General features: G+C 47.2%; 1 protein-coding gene across 1 annotated transcript; it reads right to left on the bottom strand.

Annotated features, from left to right (window-relative positions):
* Nucleotides 1-54: 54 nt before the first annotated feature.
* CNR2 (cannabinoid receptor 2) lies at nt 55-8,070 on the bottom strand (the record flags this gene model as incomplete). Its single annotated transcript, XM_080799953.1, has 2 exons — nt 8,027-8,070; nt 55-1,182 (listed from the first exon to the last, which is right to left on the bottom strand). Exon 2 carries the CDS (start codon nt 1,135-1,137, stop codon nt 55-57), a length of 1,083 nt encoding a protein of 360 aa, XP_080656079.1. The 5' UTR covers nt 1,138-1,182; nt 8,027-8,070.
* Between the last annotated feature and the right edge of the window lie 9,821 nt (nt 8,071-17,891).

Below are 17,891 nucleotides of genomic sequence, written 5' to 3'. Positions count from 1 at the left end.
CCTCCAGGGAGTGAAATGACTCTGACTCAGCTTGTTTAAAACTATGAAAACTCATCAGCATTCAGAGCAGTTTAGTCCTCTGGAATCTGGCCATGGGGTGATTTTCACATCAGCCTCTGTCTCAGTGACTGAGGACCTTGGGACTTCTTTGTTTCCTTCAAGTCCAAGTCTCCTCAGGTGTTTCCTCCAGTGGGCCAGCCAGTGGTAGGCAGAGGAGCGGATCTCCCCACTCCGCAGGGCATAGATGATGGGGTTGATCATGGAGTTGACAAGGCAGAGCAAGGAGAAGAAGGCAAAGACCTTCTTGACCTGGTCGCTTAGGGTGGTGGTCAGGCTGTAGACCATGAGGGCCAGTACCGGGAGCCAGCATATGAAAAGCACGGCCAGCACCACCCCCAGGGTCTTGGCCAACCTCACGTCAAGCCTCATTCGCACCATTCCTGGCATCTGCCTGTCCTGGTGTTCAGCCAAGCTGGCTACGTGCTGATGGGCCTTCCAGAGGACATGCCCATATGTGTAGATGATGCCAGAGAAGAGGAAGGCAATGAACAGGAGCCAGCCCAGCAGATAGTCATTGGGGATCAGGGGGAATAGCTCAGAGCAGGGACTGGGACAGCAAGTCCATCCCATAAGGGGCAGGTAGGAGACCAATGCTGAGAGGACCCACATGATGCCCAGGGTTGCCAGTGCCCTCCCACGGGTGAGTAGGACTTTGTATGTAGGTGGGTGGCACAGACAGAGGTAGCGGTCAATGGCAGTCAGTAGTAGACTGCCTACAGAGGCTGTGAAGTTCATAGTCACGCTGCCAATCTTCAGTAGGAAGACAGCCTTGGAATCCATGCCATGGAAGACATGGAATTCCACAAAGTTGCAAGCAAAGATCACACTGGCAAGGAAGTCAGCCACAGCCAAGCTGCTAATGAACAGGTATGAGGGCTTCCTGCGGAGCCGGTGGGAGCACAGGATCAGGCAGAGCACAGCCAGGTTCTCCAGGGCACTTAGCAGGGCAAGAGAGGTGCACAGCACGGCAACAGCTATCCTTTGGGAACTGTTCAGGACCATGTACTCTTTCATGGGGTTGAAATCCAAGCCATCCTTACAGCCATTGGCTGCCTTCATCACCCAGCGTCTCTCCATGAGGTGGGTCCCTTGGCTCCTGCTGGGCTTGTCAAGAAGCCTGTGCTGTAGTACAATGAGAAGAAGAAAGGAATCTTTTTCAATCAGGCAATAATGACTTCACACAGTCAATATAGCTCTAGACCAACCCTTTACCTGTGTTGAGGAATCACATGTTGAAATAGCAATTTATATTTTGTTCCTTTGTATTTTGCCCTCTTTCCATTCTACTGGGTCACTAGATCTGTACTGGTTGCCTTAGGAGAGGTATGTGGGAATTCAAGATGCAGAAGTGCCCTGTGAGGTTTTCAGTCTTTTGTTTCCAAAAAGACCAATCCTGAGACTTCCCTTTGAAAGAGAAATCTTCAAGGGCCAATAACTAAGAAATCAAAACCAAGAAAAAAATGGAATCCAGAATACTAAGATGGAGGGGATTTTTCCATTGGTTTTCTGTTCTGTTTTGTTTTGTTTGCCTGTTTTGGTAAGTAAGATGCTGAGGTTTTAACAACAAAGACAAAACTTTGTCTTCACACCAGCAGTGTTGCCAGATAAAATATAAGAATCCAGATAAACCTGAATGTCAGATAATTAATCTTGTTTTTGGTAGAAGTATGTTTTAAATATTGAGAAACACCAAACCAGAGCACCCAAATATCATATGGGACATCATTAGATACTATTAGAAAGCAAACTTGAAATTTCTCCGGAGGAATATACCTTCTAGCCAGGGCACACGAGTTTCCCACATGAAGGGGCCCATGGGATTTGAGCTCCCAACGTAAAATAACAAAATATGTAAGGACATGTGAATCAGAGTCCGCAGAAATGTCAGACAGTAGAATGAGACTTTCAAGGACTTCATGTCATTCTTGGGAATACGTTTAATATAATTAAACCATAAGGAATCAAAACATGAGTACATAGTGGAAGACTGCCTAGGCAGATTTGAAAAAGAATCAAGTAGGATATCTGGAATTCTGGAAGTGAAAAACAAAGTCTTTGAAATAAGAACCCTTAAAGGTAGGTGAAAGAACAGAACAGATTAGTTGGAAAGCATCGATCCCAAAGGTAGATCTGGACATTTCTGAAGACGCAGCACAAAGAGACGAAGAGATGGGGCAGACGAAAGAGAGGTTAAGGACTGAATGAAAAGTCCTAAAATATATCTAACTGGAGTTTCAGAAGGGAAGAATAGAAGTGGGGGTGGGCATTGGGGAGGCCATAGAAGGGGCTGCGGAGAGTGGAGAATTGTCCAGAATTCTCCTTATCCTCCTCGGATTCAGAAATCACAGTGCACTACAAGCAGAATTTATTTATTTATTTATTTATTTATTTATTTATTTATTTATTTAAGACTTTCATTTATTTATTTGAGAGAGAGCGAGAGAGAAAGCATGAGAGAGTACAAGCAGGGAGAGGGAGAACCAGGCTGTGTATGCAGCAGGGAGCCTGATGCTGGGCTCGATCCCAGGACCCCGGGACCACGACCTGAGCTGAAGGCAGCCACTTAACTGGCTGAGCCACCCAGGTGCTCCTATTATTTATTTTTTTAAAAAGTTTTTATTTACTTGAGAGAGAGAGAACATAAGCTGGGGAGAGGGGCAGAGAGAGAGGAAGAAGCAGGCTCCCTGCTAAGCAGGGATCTTGTCCCAGGGCTGGATCCCATGACAAGATGGGATTAAGACTTTACTCAGATCATGACCTGAGTAAAAAGCAGATGCTAACCAACTGAGCCACCTAGGCGCCCCTACAAGCAGGATTTTAAAAACAAATTAATTCCATATTCACATATATCGTAATAAAACTTCAGAACACGAAAGACAAAGAGAAAAAATTAAAAGCAATCAGAGAGAAAGGACACAATACCAGCAAATGAATCATAATGAAACTTAAATGCAGATTTTCCAGTAACAACAAAAGCCAGAAGAAAGGAAGGGGGGGGCGCTAAACTCTAACTCAAACTAAAGAAATACAAGTCGAGTTGTCGATGAACAGACCTTTCCTGAAGAAACATCTAAAAGGTATGCCAGCAGCAGAAGGAAATTCTTCACAGAGGGAAGAACAGAGAGGCAAGAAGGAATTATGAGCAGATATGTTTCTAAATGTACGAGCAAATAAAAACAAATGTCTGTATAAAGCAATAATAATAGGGGCACCTGAGTGGCTCAGTGGGTTAAAGCCTCTGCCTTCGGCTCAGGTCATGATCTCAGGGTCCTGGGATCGAGCCTTGCATCAGGGTCTCTGCTCAGTATACTCAGTTTACTCCTGAGTATAAAATCAGCCACCCCTCACAACCCTGGTACAGCAGCTCTTTCTGCCAATGGGTCCTGTCCCTGTGCTTTAATAAACCACCATTTTCCACCAAAAAAAAAAAAAAAAAACCAACAAAAAACAAAAACCAAGCATCATCTCTTACCCGCTGGTTGACTTTGATAGTTTACTAACTGAGCTCCGTGCTTTTAACCAGACCCATCTTTAATCTAATTTCGACACAGCAGCAGGAGTGATCCCTTTAAAATACTTCAGATCATGCTACTCCTCTGTCCGAAACCTTGCGCAGGGACCATTCCATTCAGTGCAAAAGCCAAACAAGGTACTTACAGTGGCCTAGAAGGCTTTATGTGTTCTGGCCCCATTACCTCTCTGATCTCCCTCATATCATGCTTTCCTTGGTCAACCAGCTTTAGCCACACTGGCTGCCTGAGGGGTCCAACCCCCTGTCACAGGGCCTTTGCACTGGCTGTTCCCTCTGCCTGAGCCCTCTTTCTCTAGATATATTCTTGACTCAGACTCTCACTTTTTTCAAGTCTTGGCTCAAGTTTTACCTTTTCAATGACAGCTTTCCTACCACTCTAATACAATAACTCACCCCATCCTCCTTCTCTTCTGGTCTCCCTAACTCTGCTCTGTCCCCACCCCCCATATCACTTACCATCTTCTTTTTTTTTAATTTAAAATTTAATTTTCTTAAAGATTTTCTTTATTCATTTGACAGACAGAGATTAAAGGTAGACAGAGAGGCAGGCAGAGAGAGAGGAGGAAGCAGGCTCCCTGCTGAGCAGAGAGCCTGATGCGGGACTCAATCCCAGGACCCTGGGATCATGACCTGAGCTGAAGGCAGAGGCTTTAACCCACTGAGCCACTCAGGCACCCCCACTTACGTCTTCTAATATATACCTTATCCCACATCACTTACCTATTTATTTTGTTTTATTGTTTATTGTCTGTTTGTTCCACTAGAATTTAAGTTCTGTGAGGTCAAGGAACTATTTTGTCCACTGATACAAGGTCTTTGAGTAGTATCTGATAGGTAATAGGTACTCAATAAATACTTGTAGACTTGAAGTGAAATGAAATTGAATAGCGACTGATTCTAGCATTCTTTTCTCAGAAGCTGATCAATTAAGCAGACAACATACTAATTAATAGAATGTATAAGATTTGAATATGCAATTAACAGCCTGGATTAAATAGTCCTATATGGAACTCAACACCCAATAAATGGAGAATACACATTGTTTTCAAGCAAAGGTGGACATTTATCAAAACTGACTGAGTCTTGGGTGAAAAGTAGATTTCAACAAATTTAAAATAATCTGTAACATATAAATCATGTTCTCTAACCACAGTGCAATTTGTTAAAAAATTAAGAACTTAGGGGCGCCTCGGTGGCTCAGTGGGTTAAACCTCTGCCTTCGGCTCAAGTCATGGTCTCAGGGTCTTGGGATCGAGCCCCGCATCGGGCTCTCTGCTCAGCGGGGAGTCTGCTTCCCTCTCTCCCTCTGCCTGCCTCTCTGCCTACTTGTGATCTCTCTCTCTCTGTCAAAAAATAAATAAAATCTTTTTTAAAAAATCAAGAACTTAAACATATAACTAACAAACTTTGTAAGTACGAAGCATTAAAAATAGACTCCTGAATAATTTTTGGGTCAAAGAATCCTAAAGGGAATTAGGAAATACTTAGAATTGTAACATTAAAACCTGTGGGCTCTATCTGCGCAGCACCAAAAAGGAAATGTATAGCCCTTTGCACTCATATTAGAGAAGAAAAAAGACAAATGTCCTAAACATCACAAAATTAGAAAAAGAACAACAGTGTAAATACAAAGAAGGCAGAAGACAGAAATAATAAGACCAGAAATTAATGACATAGGAAAGCAAAGGAGACTAGAAAAAACTGTAAAGACTGAAGCCAGTTTTTTTGAAAAGATAATAAAACAGGCAAACCTCACATTAGATTTCTGGAGAAAAAAAGAGAACCCATACAGAAGAAGAATAAAGACATGGAAGAGAAATGGTCGATGATCCTTTGAAAACATGTCTACCCTCAGTAGCAACCACAGAAATGCAAGTTTCACTCCTACCAGACTGGTAAAAAATGCCACTTTTATATGACAGAGTGTTGGAGAAGGCACGGACCAACGAGGACTTTCGGTGCCGCCAGGGGAGGGGGGCAAGTTGGCACAACCACTTTGGAGAGCAGCTCAGCGAAATCTGGTCTGGTCCACGTGACCCCGCCCTTGGAGGCATCAGCTCCTGGGAATGTGCTCCCGAGGGACCCTGACACGTGTGACCAATGACAGGGCTACAAGAGTCTACATTTCCTTCTCTTGTTCCTTATTTATTTATTTATTTGTTTAATAATGTGGCAACGAGGAAATTGTAAATGACAGGTGTCTCCTGTCGTGTCTTGGGGGAACAGCGCTAGCCCAAGCCAAGGTTGTGTACTGCTCCTGGAGAGCCAGGGCAGGGCGCCCTGCTCAGCAGCCATTGCCGGAAGCCCCACCCTGCTCCCCTACTCCCCCGGATCCTCCGCCATTTCCCATATGGGTCTACTTTTTTGCACCTTTGCCCACACCTTCCCGCCAAGGTTCCTTTCTCTGGCTGACCCTCCTTCTTTACCCTACTTCTGAACTCATCTTTCAACCCGTGAAGATTTCCCTGATGCCCCGTCACACAGGAAGCTCCCAGCCCTACTCTGCTTCGTTTGTAACCGGTTGCGCACTAGGCTTTTCTCCAACCAGATTAATAACGGAACTAACCAACGTTTGCATGGAATTTAAATTCTACAGAATAATTTCAACAGTCACAATCTAATATAATCCATATAACTTTATAATATAAAACTTATGGGTATTGGAGTGCCTGGCTGGTTCAGTCAGTATATATAGCCTGTGACTCGATCTCAGGGTTGGAAGTTGGAGTCCCACAGGGGGCATGGAGCTCAAAAATAAAGGATGCCTGCGTGGTTCAGTTGGTTAAGCAGCAGATTCTTGACTTCAGCTCAGGTCATGATCTTAGGGTCCTATGATCTAGCTCCAGGTGGGGCTTCATGCTCAGCACAGTCTGCTTGAGATTCTCTTGCTCCCTCTCTCTCTGCCTCTCCCCACCCTCAGTCATGTTCTCTCTCTCTAAATAAAATAAAATAAAATAAAATAAAATAAAATAAAATAAAAATTATGGGTATTGTTATTTCACAGATAAAGGAGGTTCAGAGACGTTAAACCACTTGGCAGAGGCCCCACAACTTGTCAAGGTCAGAGACTGGGTCTTCATTATTTCTGGGTCTTCAGTGCCTTGCACATGCCTACACACAGTAGGCGCTCAAAAACTCCCTATGGAATGAACCCATGTGGATGGAAAGGGGCTGCCTCAAATGGAGTGGACCCCAAGTAGGAGTGTAAGGGGGAGAGCAGTACACCCTGTAGCTTGAAATTCCAGCCTGGTTGCCTTGTTCAAGATAACAAATGCCTCGGGTTTCCCATTTCTCATCTGTAAGATGGATTTTGTGAGGGTTTAAGTAAATTAATATGATGCCTGTGCTTATTATTATTATTCCGAGCATCTTCAAATGAGGATAATTCACCTACTATGTGTGGTTGTTAAGAATAATATGCCTGACACATCCGAAGAGCTCGGTAAATGGCAGCCCTTATTATAATCCAGTGTTTTAAAATTTTAAAAAAAGGGGCACCTGGGTGGCTCAGTGGGTTAAAGCCTCTGCCTTTGGCTTGGGTCATGATCCCAGGGTCCTGGGATGGAGCCCTGCATAGGGCTCTCTGCTCAGCGGGGAGCCTGCTTCCAAACCCCTCCCCACTGCCTACTTGTGATCTCTGTCTGTCAAATAAATAAATAAAATCTTAAAAAAAAGATTGTATTTATTTATTTGACAGAGAGATCGAGAGAGTGAGCACACAAGCAGGGGGAACAGCAGAGGGAGAAGGAGAAGCAGGCTTCCCGCTGAGCAGGGAGCCCAACGTTGGGCTTGGTCCCAGGTCCCTGGGATCATGACCCGAGCTGAAGGCAAACACTTAACTGACTGAGCCACCCAGGTTGCCCCTGTTTTTAAAAATTTTAAGAGAGCAGAACAATTTTTTACAATTGATGGAACCCCTGTTCCTAAGTCAGGTAAAATCTGTGTTCATATCACCTTTGCCCTCTCTTCAAGGCAGTCTGAAGAGGAGATCAAAAACTTCTCACCTAATTCAGCTCCATCATTTCAGCATTGAGAAAACAGTCCAGGGGTGGGGATGTAATGATGTGAGGTCACCCAACAAAAGGGCAGCGGAGCTGGAACTAGATATCATATCCCAAATCACAAGACGAGACCCTGGGTCTGGAGGCACAGAGATGACCCTGTGCACAGAAGCTGTGAAGGGGCATTTGCCTGGGACAGAGAGCAGGTGCTCAGTGTTGCCAGAGCCACACCAGAGCTGAGACAGGAAATGGTGCCAGCTTTGTTCTCGGCACTGGTCACGAATGAGTGACAGTGCAAGGCTTTCTCAGTTCCCATGTCCCCACCCTGCCACTTTGGGAAGCTTCCTCCCTGCACCCTGCTGCCCCAGCCAAACTCCCCCTGTCCCCGTATTTCCCTTAGGAAACAGTCCCCTCTCATCAGAGAACGGCTTACCCCACGCAGAGTCCAGCCTAGAAGAGCGATGCCACTGTGGTGGCTGCCGGCATGCTGAGCTTCACCCAGGTCTGGTCTGGCCACTGACCTGTGGTATCGTCCAAATTAGATAAGGGCAGGAAATGCAGGCCTTTGGATGGAGGGCCTAACGAGACAACATCCGACTGCAACAGGATGTGGAGAGCGACAGGAAACCCAGCTCCCTGCCTGGTTCCCCTGTGGGCAGATAGAAAAACCTTCTGGAATCAGAGTGTCTGACTCCTAGACGGGCCTCCTTCCCAGGGCAAGGACTGCCGTCTGAGTGCCCAGCACAGAGGGAGACTCTGCAGGGCCACTAGTTCCACCCTCTGCCATAGGTGGTCATGTGACTCTGGGCAAGTCCCTTCAACTTTCTGAGCCCCTTTTCTCACACACCGACAATATTGGTCCCAGTCTCTTTGGAAAAAGCTATTGGCGGATGGCCTCTACCGAGGCTTTTTCACTGGGTCCACTGTGATGGGGTCTCCATTCTGTCCAGGTGTGTGTAAGACTTTACACCTGTGCCTTTGTCAGGGGAAAGCGTTCATGTCTTTTACCCCATGTCCGGTGAGTTCCAAAGAGTAAGAAGGACGGAGGCAGACAAAACCATTTCGTGACTGACTCTGGACAAAAGGACGGTTGAAAGAGAACCGACCCACCAACCAAGTGCCACCCTGCCTTAGAACAAGCCAAAGCCCCAGAACTACCTGACACGCTTTGGTCAGACAGCATGTTGGTGCTTGGCGGCTAAGCCACAGCCCACAGCCTGCAGCCTGCAGCCTGACTTAGGCCGAGTGGGTGGGAAGGGAACCTTCAGGTGAGGGGGTGGTGTTGGGAAGGTGCAGGGGGTTGCCCCTGGGGGGGTTTTCCACCTGAACTGAAAGTATGAAGTGAAATTGAATGCCACAGTAACAACTGCCCCCGCGTTCCTAGTGTTTAAAGCCAGGGACAACCTGTGAGGTGAAAAGAACGTGACTCTCTGACTGTGGTCACTGCGCATACAGTGAAAAGCTGAGATTAGAGGCCAAGAGCCAGCATTTTTCTCTCTGACTGGGAGTGGGGGGTGGGTGAGGTCCTGGGGTCCAGTTCCTGTTCTGCTACTGAGTGTCTTTGGATAGCTCCCTTCTCCTTTTTGGGTCTTTCTTTTTTCATCTATCTTTCTTTCTTCCTTTCTTCTTTATTTCTTTCATTCTTTTTTAAAAAAGATTTTATTTATTTATTTGGCACAGAGAGAGATCACAAGCAAGGGGAGGGGCAGGCAGAGGGAGAGGGAGAGGCAGGCTCCCTGCTGAACAGGGAGCTCGACGTGGGGCTCTATCCTAGGACCCTGGGATCATGACCTGAGCTGAAGGCAGAGGCTTAACTGACTGAACCACCCAGGCGCCCCTCTTTTCTCATCTTTAAAGCAGGTGGGCAGACTGGGTGATTTTTTAGGTCTCCTCCCGGATAGTCACCACATCGAATCCCAGTGCTGCAGGTTTTGCAACCAGACCTCTCTGGATTCGAATCCAGCTCTCTACTTTATAGGATGTGTGACATTGGGCAAGTTACTTCACCTTTTTGGGCCTCTGTCTTATTCATCTGTAAACTGGGAGAAATACCACCCTTATCACATTGTTGTGCAGATTAAGTGACAGAAGTTCACTAAATTTGTGGCACTGTGCCTGGCTCCAAGTACATGTCCGGTGAAAGGCAGGAAGTGACTTCATTGAGTTAGTTTATAGGATTTTACAGGATTCTGTGCTTGAGTCTTGTCTGACCCACACCTGAGAGCTGAGACAGATAGAAATCTCTCCGTTTATTCTCAGCTGACACTTTGCCACCACGAAGGCCAAGTCATCACATTTTTTAAAAACTTATTTGGAGGGGCTTGGCTGGCTCAAATGGAACAGCATGTCACTCTTGATCTTGGGGTAGTGAGTTGGAACCCCACATCAGGTGTAGAAATTACTTAAATAAATAAAATTTTAAAAAATAAATAAAAATAAAAATCTGTTTGACCTGCATGACCTCTGGACCTGCTTCTCAGCATGCTGGGCTCTTGGTGCTGTGTCCAGCTGTAGGAAGGGAATCATGGGGGTTTCCTTCCACATTCCTTCTCTCGGTTCCCCTTGGTGTTTGACAGCACTTGGCTGCAAGTTGTAAGGAAGTTCTCTGGAGTTTCGGGCTGTAGGCTATTGTCCTTTGCCCAAATCTTATCTATTTTTTTCAGGTCCTAAATCAAGGCCACCTTCTCCAGGAAGCCTTCTCTGATTTCTCCCAGCCCCTCCGGGTGGATGAAACTCATTGAGTCCTGCTGCATGGATCACTGTCTACCTTCTATTCTTTGTATCAATAATATATGTCTCATCTTGCTTCCTGGACTGTGAGCTTCTAGTTTTGAGAGTAGAATCTGGGTGAGGGAATGATGACATCTTTGTATTCTAGTTCCCCTCACACTGAAACAAAATTCTTTTAATGACAGGTTCCAAGCTAAGCTAAGCAGCCCTTATGGAGGTGGAAGTCAGCCCTGAGAAGGGAGACAATTAGATGACCCCTGAGCCTCCACTCCCTGTTCCCAAACCATGACAGACATTGCCCATTGGTCACAGTCCCTCTCATCCTGAGCCTCACCATGAGCTCCTCACCATAGCACTGCTTGCCCAGGGAACCAGACTTCTGGAAAGACTGGGAACCACAAACAGCAGGTCAACAGTAGGTCAAAAGTGAACTGAAAGGGGCGCCTGGATGGCTCAGTGGGTTAAAGCCTCTGCCTTCGGCTCAGGTCATGATCTCAGGGTCCTGGGATCGAGCCCCGCATTGGGCTCTCTGCTCAGCAGGGAGCCTGCTTCCTCCCTTCTCTCTCTGCCTGCCTCTCTGCCTACTTGTGATCTCTGCCTGTCAAATAAATAAATAGAATCTTAAAAAAAAAAAAAAAGTGAACTGAAAGATTGGCAACTGTCCTTGCTCTTGACCTTGTACTCTTGACCTTGTAAATAGACAACTACAGTAGTCATCCGAGGGGAGGGGGGACAGCATGTGGGTGAAGGAACCTAAAATCCCTTCTGCGGTATAAGTCCAGGAGAAGTTTATTGATGCAAGGCAAAATATGGAAATTGTCCTAGCGGAGAGAAGCAAAGGGCTGCCCAGACCGATTGATTGATTGATTTCTAAGAATTGTATTTATTTGACAGAGAGAGACAACAAGCGAGCACAAGCAGGGGGAGCAGCAGAGGGAATGGGAGAGGCACACTCTTCACTGAGCAGGGAGCCCGATGCGGGGCTCGATCCCAGGACCCTTAGATCATGACCTGAGCTGAAGGCAGATGCTTAATAACTGAGCCACCCAGGCACCCCCAAGGCTGATTTCTTTAGTACTTTCTCTTTGGATTTCCAGCACTGAGCACAGGGCCTGGCATAAAGCAGGCACTTAGATTTTTTTTTTTTTTTAAGATTTTTTTTTTTTTTGACAGATCACAAGTAGGCAGAGAGGCAGGCAGAGAGAGAAGGGAGGAAGCAGGCTCCCTGCTGAGCAGAGAGCCCGATGCAGGGCTCGATCCCAGGACGCTGGGATCATGACCTGAGCCGAAGGCAGAGGCTTTAACCCACTGAGCCACCCAGGCGCCCCGCCCTTAGATATTTTAAAATCAACTTATTGAATAAATGAATAAATGAATGAATGAATGAACAAATGTAAACTGGGGAAAAAAGCAGTCTTCTTCAGAGAGACTCTGTGTTTTCTTTTCCCTCAGTTGCCAGGAAGCTCAGAACTAAATCTGATGTAAACCTGCAGTCCTGGGTCATTCAAGGTTGGTTCCTGATTCATTTCTTCTCCTTCTTCTTCTTCTTCTCCTCCTTCTCCTCCTCCTCCTCCTCCTCCTCCCCCTCCCCCTCCTCCTCCTCCTCCTCCTCCTCCTCCTCCTCCTCCTCCTCCTTCTTCTTCTTCTTCTTCTTCTTCTTCTTCTTCTAAGTGGTTTCTAATGTTTTGCTTTTATTTCCACTGCCCTAATTCATAATATAGGCCACCTCCAGTCCTTTAAGGAAAGAATTTGTAATTTATAGAATTGGCACAAAGGATCATCATTAAGTCCGTTCTTAAATGTCTAGTGGTTGGCAAAGAAACTCACACCCCATGTGTGGAGCTAGAAGATTCCATCCCAAGTCCGCAGTCCACCCACCATTTGCCACTCCCATCCGGGAGTCTGTGGGGCCACCACCTCCTGTCTTGACACTCATTCTCCCTGGACCTTCCTTCCTGATCTATCTGTATCAGCTCCAGCCTCTCTCCTGGGAGGAATTAAGCTAAATGGTGCCTGAGGCCTCTTTCCCATGCAGCAAAGGTTAAGGGCCAAGGTTTTGGAATGAAACATCACTGGCTTCACATCCCAGCCCTGTGTGTGGGCTGTGTGACCTGGGGGCCAGTTCCTCAAACTCTCTGAGTCTCAGTTTCTTCATCTGTGGCTGGGGACATGATTACTACCTGCATTGTTGATGTGCAGATTACATAATGATTTAAAACAATTAAGCAATCACGTGGGTGTCTGAGCGAACTGTAGTGTGTTTGTGTGTGACACGGTGGAAAGAAAAGGGTCCCAGGTTAGGAATCGGATGCTCAGGGTTGGAGCCTGGCTCTGACACCAGTTGGTTCTAGGGCGAAGTCACTTTCTCTCCCTCTCCCCTGCACGGCCGTCTGAAAAGAGGATCGGGGGATAACGAAGATGAGGCTTGGCACTGGACCAGCACCCTCCGCACATTATCTCATTTAAACCTCCAAAAAACCCTGCAAAGCTGGTATTATTTTCCATATTTTACAGATGAGGAAATTGGGGCCCAGAGATTTAAGAAACTTGCTGGGGGCCCTGGGAACCCACAGTCTTGTTCATTCCTCTGAAGCCCCAGGGTCTATCCTGTTGTTTTACATTCTTTAATTCTTGGTAATCAACTAACTGATCTGAAATTTCCCCACAGGACAGTTTTGTTGAGTCTTTTCAAATATCTTCTTCCTTTTTTTCAGCTACCTTATACTCCAGCAACTTCCCTTTTAAGGAATGAACTACTAATGCCCATATCGTATTTGACAGTTTGCATAATTTTCCCCACTGTTATCTGAGGCAGGTAACATTTCTTGAGCAAACAAGTTCAGAGAAGGCATGTCACCCAAAATTCGCAGCAAGTGACGGGCAGAACTAGGACTTGAGCCCTTGTGCTTTGACAAAGTCAGGTTGGTAATGGGACAGGATCTGATGTAGGACCCTGCCGAGGGTGATGGTTCTAACAACAGACACAGGCCATCTTTGGTCTTTAGCCCCAGAGGCAAATCACATCATTTCTCTTGCTGGCTTTTTCCTCTATTGACCAATTTCACTCAGTAATGCCTCCGTGGCTACATTAGTGGGTCTAGATTTTAGTCTTATCCCCACCAACCTGGTGGAGTCCTCATCTTCTCACCCCCAAGGATTTGCCAGTCAGGCTCCTGGGCTTTGGAGTTAGACAGACCTGACTTCCAGTCCTGGCACCACCAAACGTTAGCTCTATGCCCTCAGATGAAGTCACTACTTTATTCACTTGTTTTCCTCAGTTTCCTCATCTGTAAGATGGGAGTAACAGTACACACTTTGTCGGTGGTGGTAAGGCACAAGAATTAATTGAGATAGCATCATGCTTAATACGGTGCCTGGCACACAGTGAGCCCTCTATTGATGGCAGATTTTATATATAAAATATACAGTAGACGGACAATATATATAAAACGCACATGCATATTACAGCTTTCTTCTGACTTCCCTACGTTCTTTGCTAACTGGCACTGAATGAGAGTGACAATGGCTTCTCTGTCATGCTCTTGGGCTGGTGAAGGGGGTCGGGGAGAAAGGCTGAGAGTCAGGAAGGGGGTTGGGACAGTGTTAGGAGAACAGAGGGAGAAGATCACGTTTCCATTCAGGATGTTTGGTGTTGAGTGAATGGGAGTGAGTGGGAGAGTGCCGGGGAGTCTGACGGATTATTAACCAGGCTGGGATAAGGAAGTGGGCACCTCTCAGCCTGCAGTCCAGACAAGAGCCCTGGGCCAAGGAGACAGGTTCCAGTCTGGGATGGATCTGAAGGCTGGGTAACCTCAGACCAAACGGTCCTCTTCTCTGTAGGCCCATCTGCACCACCAATGGGTTTTTGATGACACCTCAAAGGGTCCTTCCAGCTTGGAAGCTGTGCAATTAACCCCACGGGACGCGGTAGGAAGGGGGGTGTCGTTAGATTGCGGACGAGCTGGCGTGAGAAAGCTAGCTCAGGAAAGCCTGGAGCAGTGGTTCTCAAACTCTGCCATCTCAGCACCCCTTTACCCTCCTAAAAGTTACCCAGACCCTAAAGGGCTCTCATTGAGGTAGGTTCCATCTTTGACTATGTACTGTATTAGAAAATAAAATTGAAAACTTAAAAAATGTGTTGAAGACACCTATTACATGCTAATAGAGATAACATTTCTCATGAGAATTTCTTTAGGGGAACTTCTTAACGGTCTGGCAGCTGGATTTTCATCTCTGCTTCTGCGTTCAGCCCATGGCCATATGTCACTGTGGTTAAAGTAGGTGAAGAAAATGAATTCATCACTGTCCTGTCGTACTTCCTTTGTGGTGGGCACTCTAAGAGGCTTTTTACCTACATAGTCTCCTTTATCTTGTAAATTGCACTTGTGGATAGATTGGCTCATCCACTCCCCCCGACTTTTTTCTAAGAAGGGGAGGTGGGTGGGACGGGCAAAGTGGTGGGGCGGAGGGAGAGAATCCCAAGCAGGCTCCATTTCCAGCACAGAGCCTGACACAGGGCTCAATCTCATGACGCTGCGATCATGACCTGAGCCGAAATCAAGAGCCAGATGGTGAACCGACTGAGCCACCCAGGCACCGCTTTCCCTGTTTTAAGATGAGGAAGCTGAGGCTTAGCTAGATGGATTTGCCCAAGGTCGCACAGCTTACAGGTGGCAGAGTCAGAACTCAGACCTAGGCCATGATGCTGGTGGGCGGCCTGGAGGGAGGGGCATTTTTCCCATACTTTGGGCAACAATCTCTTCCCTCGCTTTTTCCTCCTTTCCTCCTTGGACTGTTTGCTCCAGCCAGGGCCTCCAGCGCCTCTGTTAGCTGCCAGGATCTCAGTGCCTAGAGAGCAGGTGCTCGTCGTCTGTTTCGGTCACTACTGTGTCTCAAGTGCCTGGCACCCAGCCTGGCACACGGTAGCTACTCGCTAAATATTTGCCGAATGAATTGGTTGAAGGACTGTTTGCCGATACTTGTGAAAATCCTCAAGGAGGGTGACCGTCTTCAAGATTTCCAAAGGGGATGCAACAGATCTCTTTACAGGAGGAAAGAAGGCTGATGGAGTGTGTATCAGCAAGAAAGGCATCCCAGGCTTGGCATTTCAGAAGTGATTCCCAAAGGCTCGATGGCGAGAGGACTTAGGACAAGTCTTTCAGAGCCTCACCTGCCCTGCTGTAAACAGGGGAGGGTGGGATCGTGGGCAACTGCAGCTTAATCCACGCCGCTTGCTGTGTGCCAAGCATGGCTTTGCCTGTGAACTTGGCTAATCCTCACAAGAAGCAAGAGAAGGCAGTACTGTTATCCTTGCCTCTGTTGTGCAGACAAGGTGACTGACGCACATAGAGACGAAGTGACTTGCCTGAGGTCCTACAGAAGGGCAGAGCCCGGTTCGAACCCAGGCTCAGACCTGTAATCATCAGACCTTCTGCTCCCGGTTGCTCAGCCGGCTCCTGCAGCCTTCTCCTGGGGACCTCTATCCTTTTTGGGGGTCTCCTTGAAATTCTGTGAGTAGCATAAGGTCCCCTGCTTTCCACCTCACCAGATCCCAGGGTTCAGGGTCTCAGGATGGGTTGTCTGATACGTGTGTCTTCGTTCTGTCCCAACAGGGAGCTCCCCTGTGATTCAGGGCTCCCATTCTCTGCCCTTCACCTCCGTCTTTATAATAGGAATTAAAAAGCCTCTACCGCTCTTTCAAAGAAAACCTGCCACAGAAAAGTTTGACAGCTCAGTCACAGTAAAGTCTAAATGACTGATCACAGTGCGTGGATCTCCGTGACCCTGAGGGTGCCCTGCTACGAGTGGAAGCTTGGTTATCCGTCATTGGGAAGGATGTGTGGTGTGTGTGTGTTTAAAGATATTATTTATTTATTTGAGAGAGAGAGAAAGAGAGTGCAAGTGGGAGGTGAGGGGGGGCAGAGAGAGAGGGAGAAGCAGACTCCCCGCTGAGCAGAGAGCCCAGTGCAGGGCTGGATCCCAGGACCCTGAGTTCAGGACCTGAGCCAAAGGCAGACACTTAACTGACTGAGCCACCCAGGTGCCCCAGTTAGGGAGCATTGCTAAAATCATACCTGGAGATGGCTGGTCACCTCTTCTGACCATGAAGTGCTCTCTGTAAGGCAAACAAGGCCTTAAAACCATGATGACGAGGACTTTTTACGGGGCTTCTCTATACAGCAGTGAGTAGGCAAGGCTTAAACGAGTGGCGGACACTGGGAATCATGTGCCGTTCCCCCAGCCTCCTCGACTTCTTCCTGGCTCCCCGGATCCTAAAGGGCAGGGTCCCTGCCCTAACCTTGATTCTGGTTCTTTCTAGTTGCCGCAGTGGGGTTTGCGATTCGGACTGGTTCTCCCAGCAGGTGGGAGTGGTGGGGTGACAGAGCAGGCCAGTGCTTGAAACAGCGGTGAGCATGACAGTAATAGGAAGTAACACTGAATGAGCGCTTATTGTATACCGTGTGCTGGACACCATTCTGTGCACTTGACATATTAACTCATATATTCTGCATGACCAGCCAACCAGGGCACTGGGAGTAGTCCCATTTTATAATCGAGGAAACTGGGACCTGCGAGGGGGCTGATGCACAGGCTTGAGGCCACTGATGTCTGAGTGGTGACAGAGTGGCTAGAGGTCACAGAGAAGCTGAATGCAGGCTGATGAGTGAATTAAATCTGGAGTGGGCCACCAGGCCATGGAGAGATGGGGAGAAGCCGGAGATGGGCCAGACATCGGGGGAGGTGATGTTCACACACACTGCCTACCCCTTTGTGATAGAGCGAATAATGTGCATGTGTGTATCTGCTTGCTTTGGGGCCTGGGGTGGTGAAGAGGAAGGCATGTTCTCATTTCTGGCCTGGAATTTGGGATCAGACTCAGTGTACTGATTCCCTTGGTACATAACGTGCAAGGAGACCTGGGTTTCTATCTCCTGCTTCCGTAAAGAGAGGTGATAAACAGATAAGGATCAATGGAGGCTAAGAAGGAAACTTACAGGGGCACCTGGGTGGCTCAGTCAGTTCAGTGTCTGACTTCGGCTCAGGTCATGATCTGAGGGTCCTGGGATCAAACCTGGTGTTGGGCTCTGTGCTCAGTGTGGAGTTTGCTTCTCCCTCTCCCCCAGCCCCTCCCTTGCTCATTCTCTCTCTCTCTCTATCAAATAAATAAATAAAATCTAAAAAAAAAAAAAAAAGGAGGAATGTATAGACAAAGGTTTAAAAGGCAGCCCCAAGTCACAGCTGTGAGTTCTGCTTCTGCCTCTCTTATTAGATCTGTAGTCTCTTGGTCAAATGGCCTCATCTCCCTGTGCCTCAGTGTCCTCATCTGTAAAATGGGGATGATGAAAGTTTCTCCACTCAGGGCTGTTGTGAGGAGTAAATGGGGAAGGCGGGACGTCGCAGATGCGTAGCACAGTGCCTCGCTGGCATTCAGTCTACCCTCAGTAAATGTTAACCATTATTTTTCTTGTCAATGTGCTGGGCTCTCTGAGGACTGTGCCCCAAACGGAAAGAGTAAAATACAATAGAATGAGGGGGTCAGACTGGAATGTGTCCAGTCTCTTGCGACT

Source organism: Martes martes, assembly GCF_963455335.1.
Source record: "Martes martes genome assembly, chromosome: 4".
Taxonomy (NCBI): domain Eukaryota; kingdom Metazoa; phylum Chordata; class Mammalia; order Carnivora; family Mustelidae; genus Martes; species Martes martes.
This window is presented reverse-complemented; position numbering and strand designations above follow the sequence as displayed.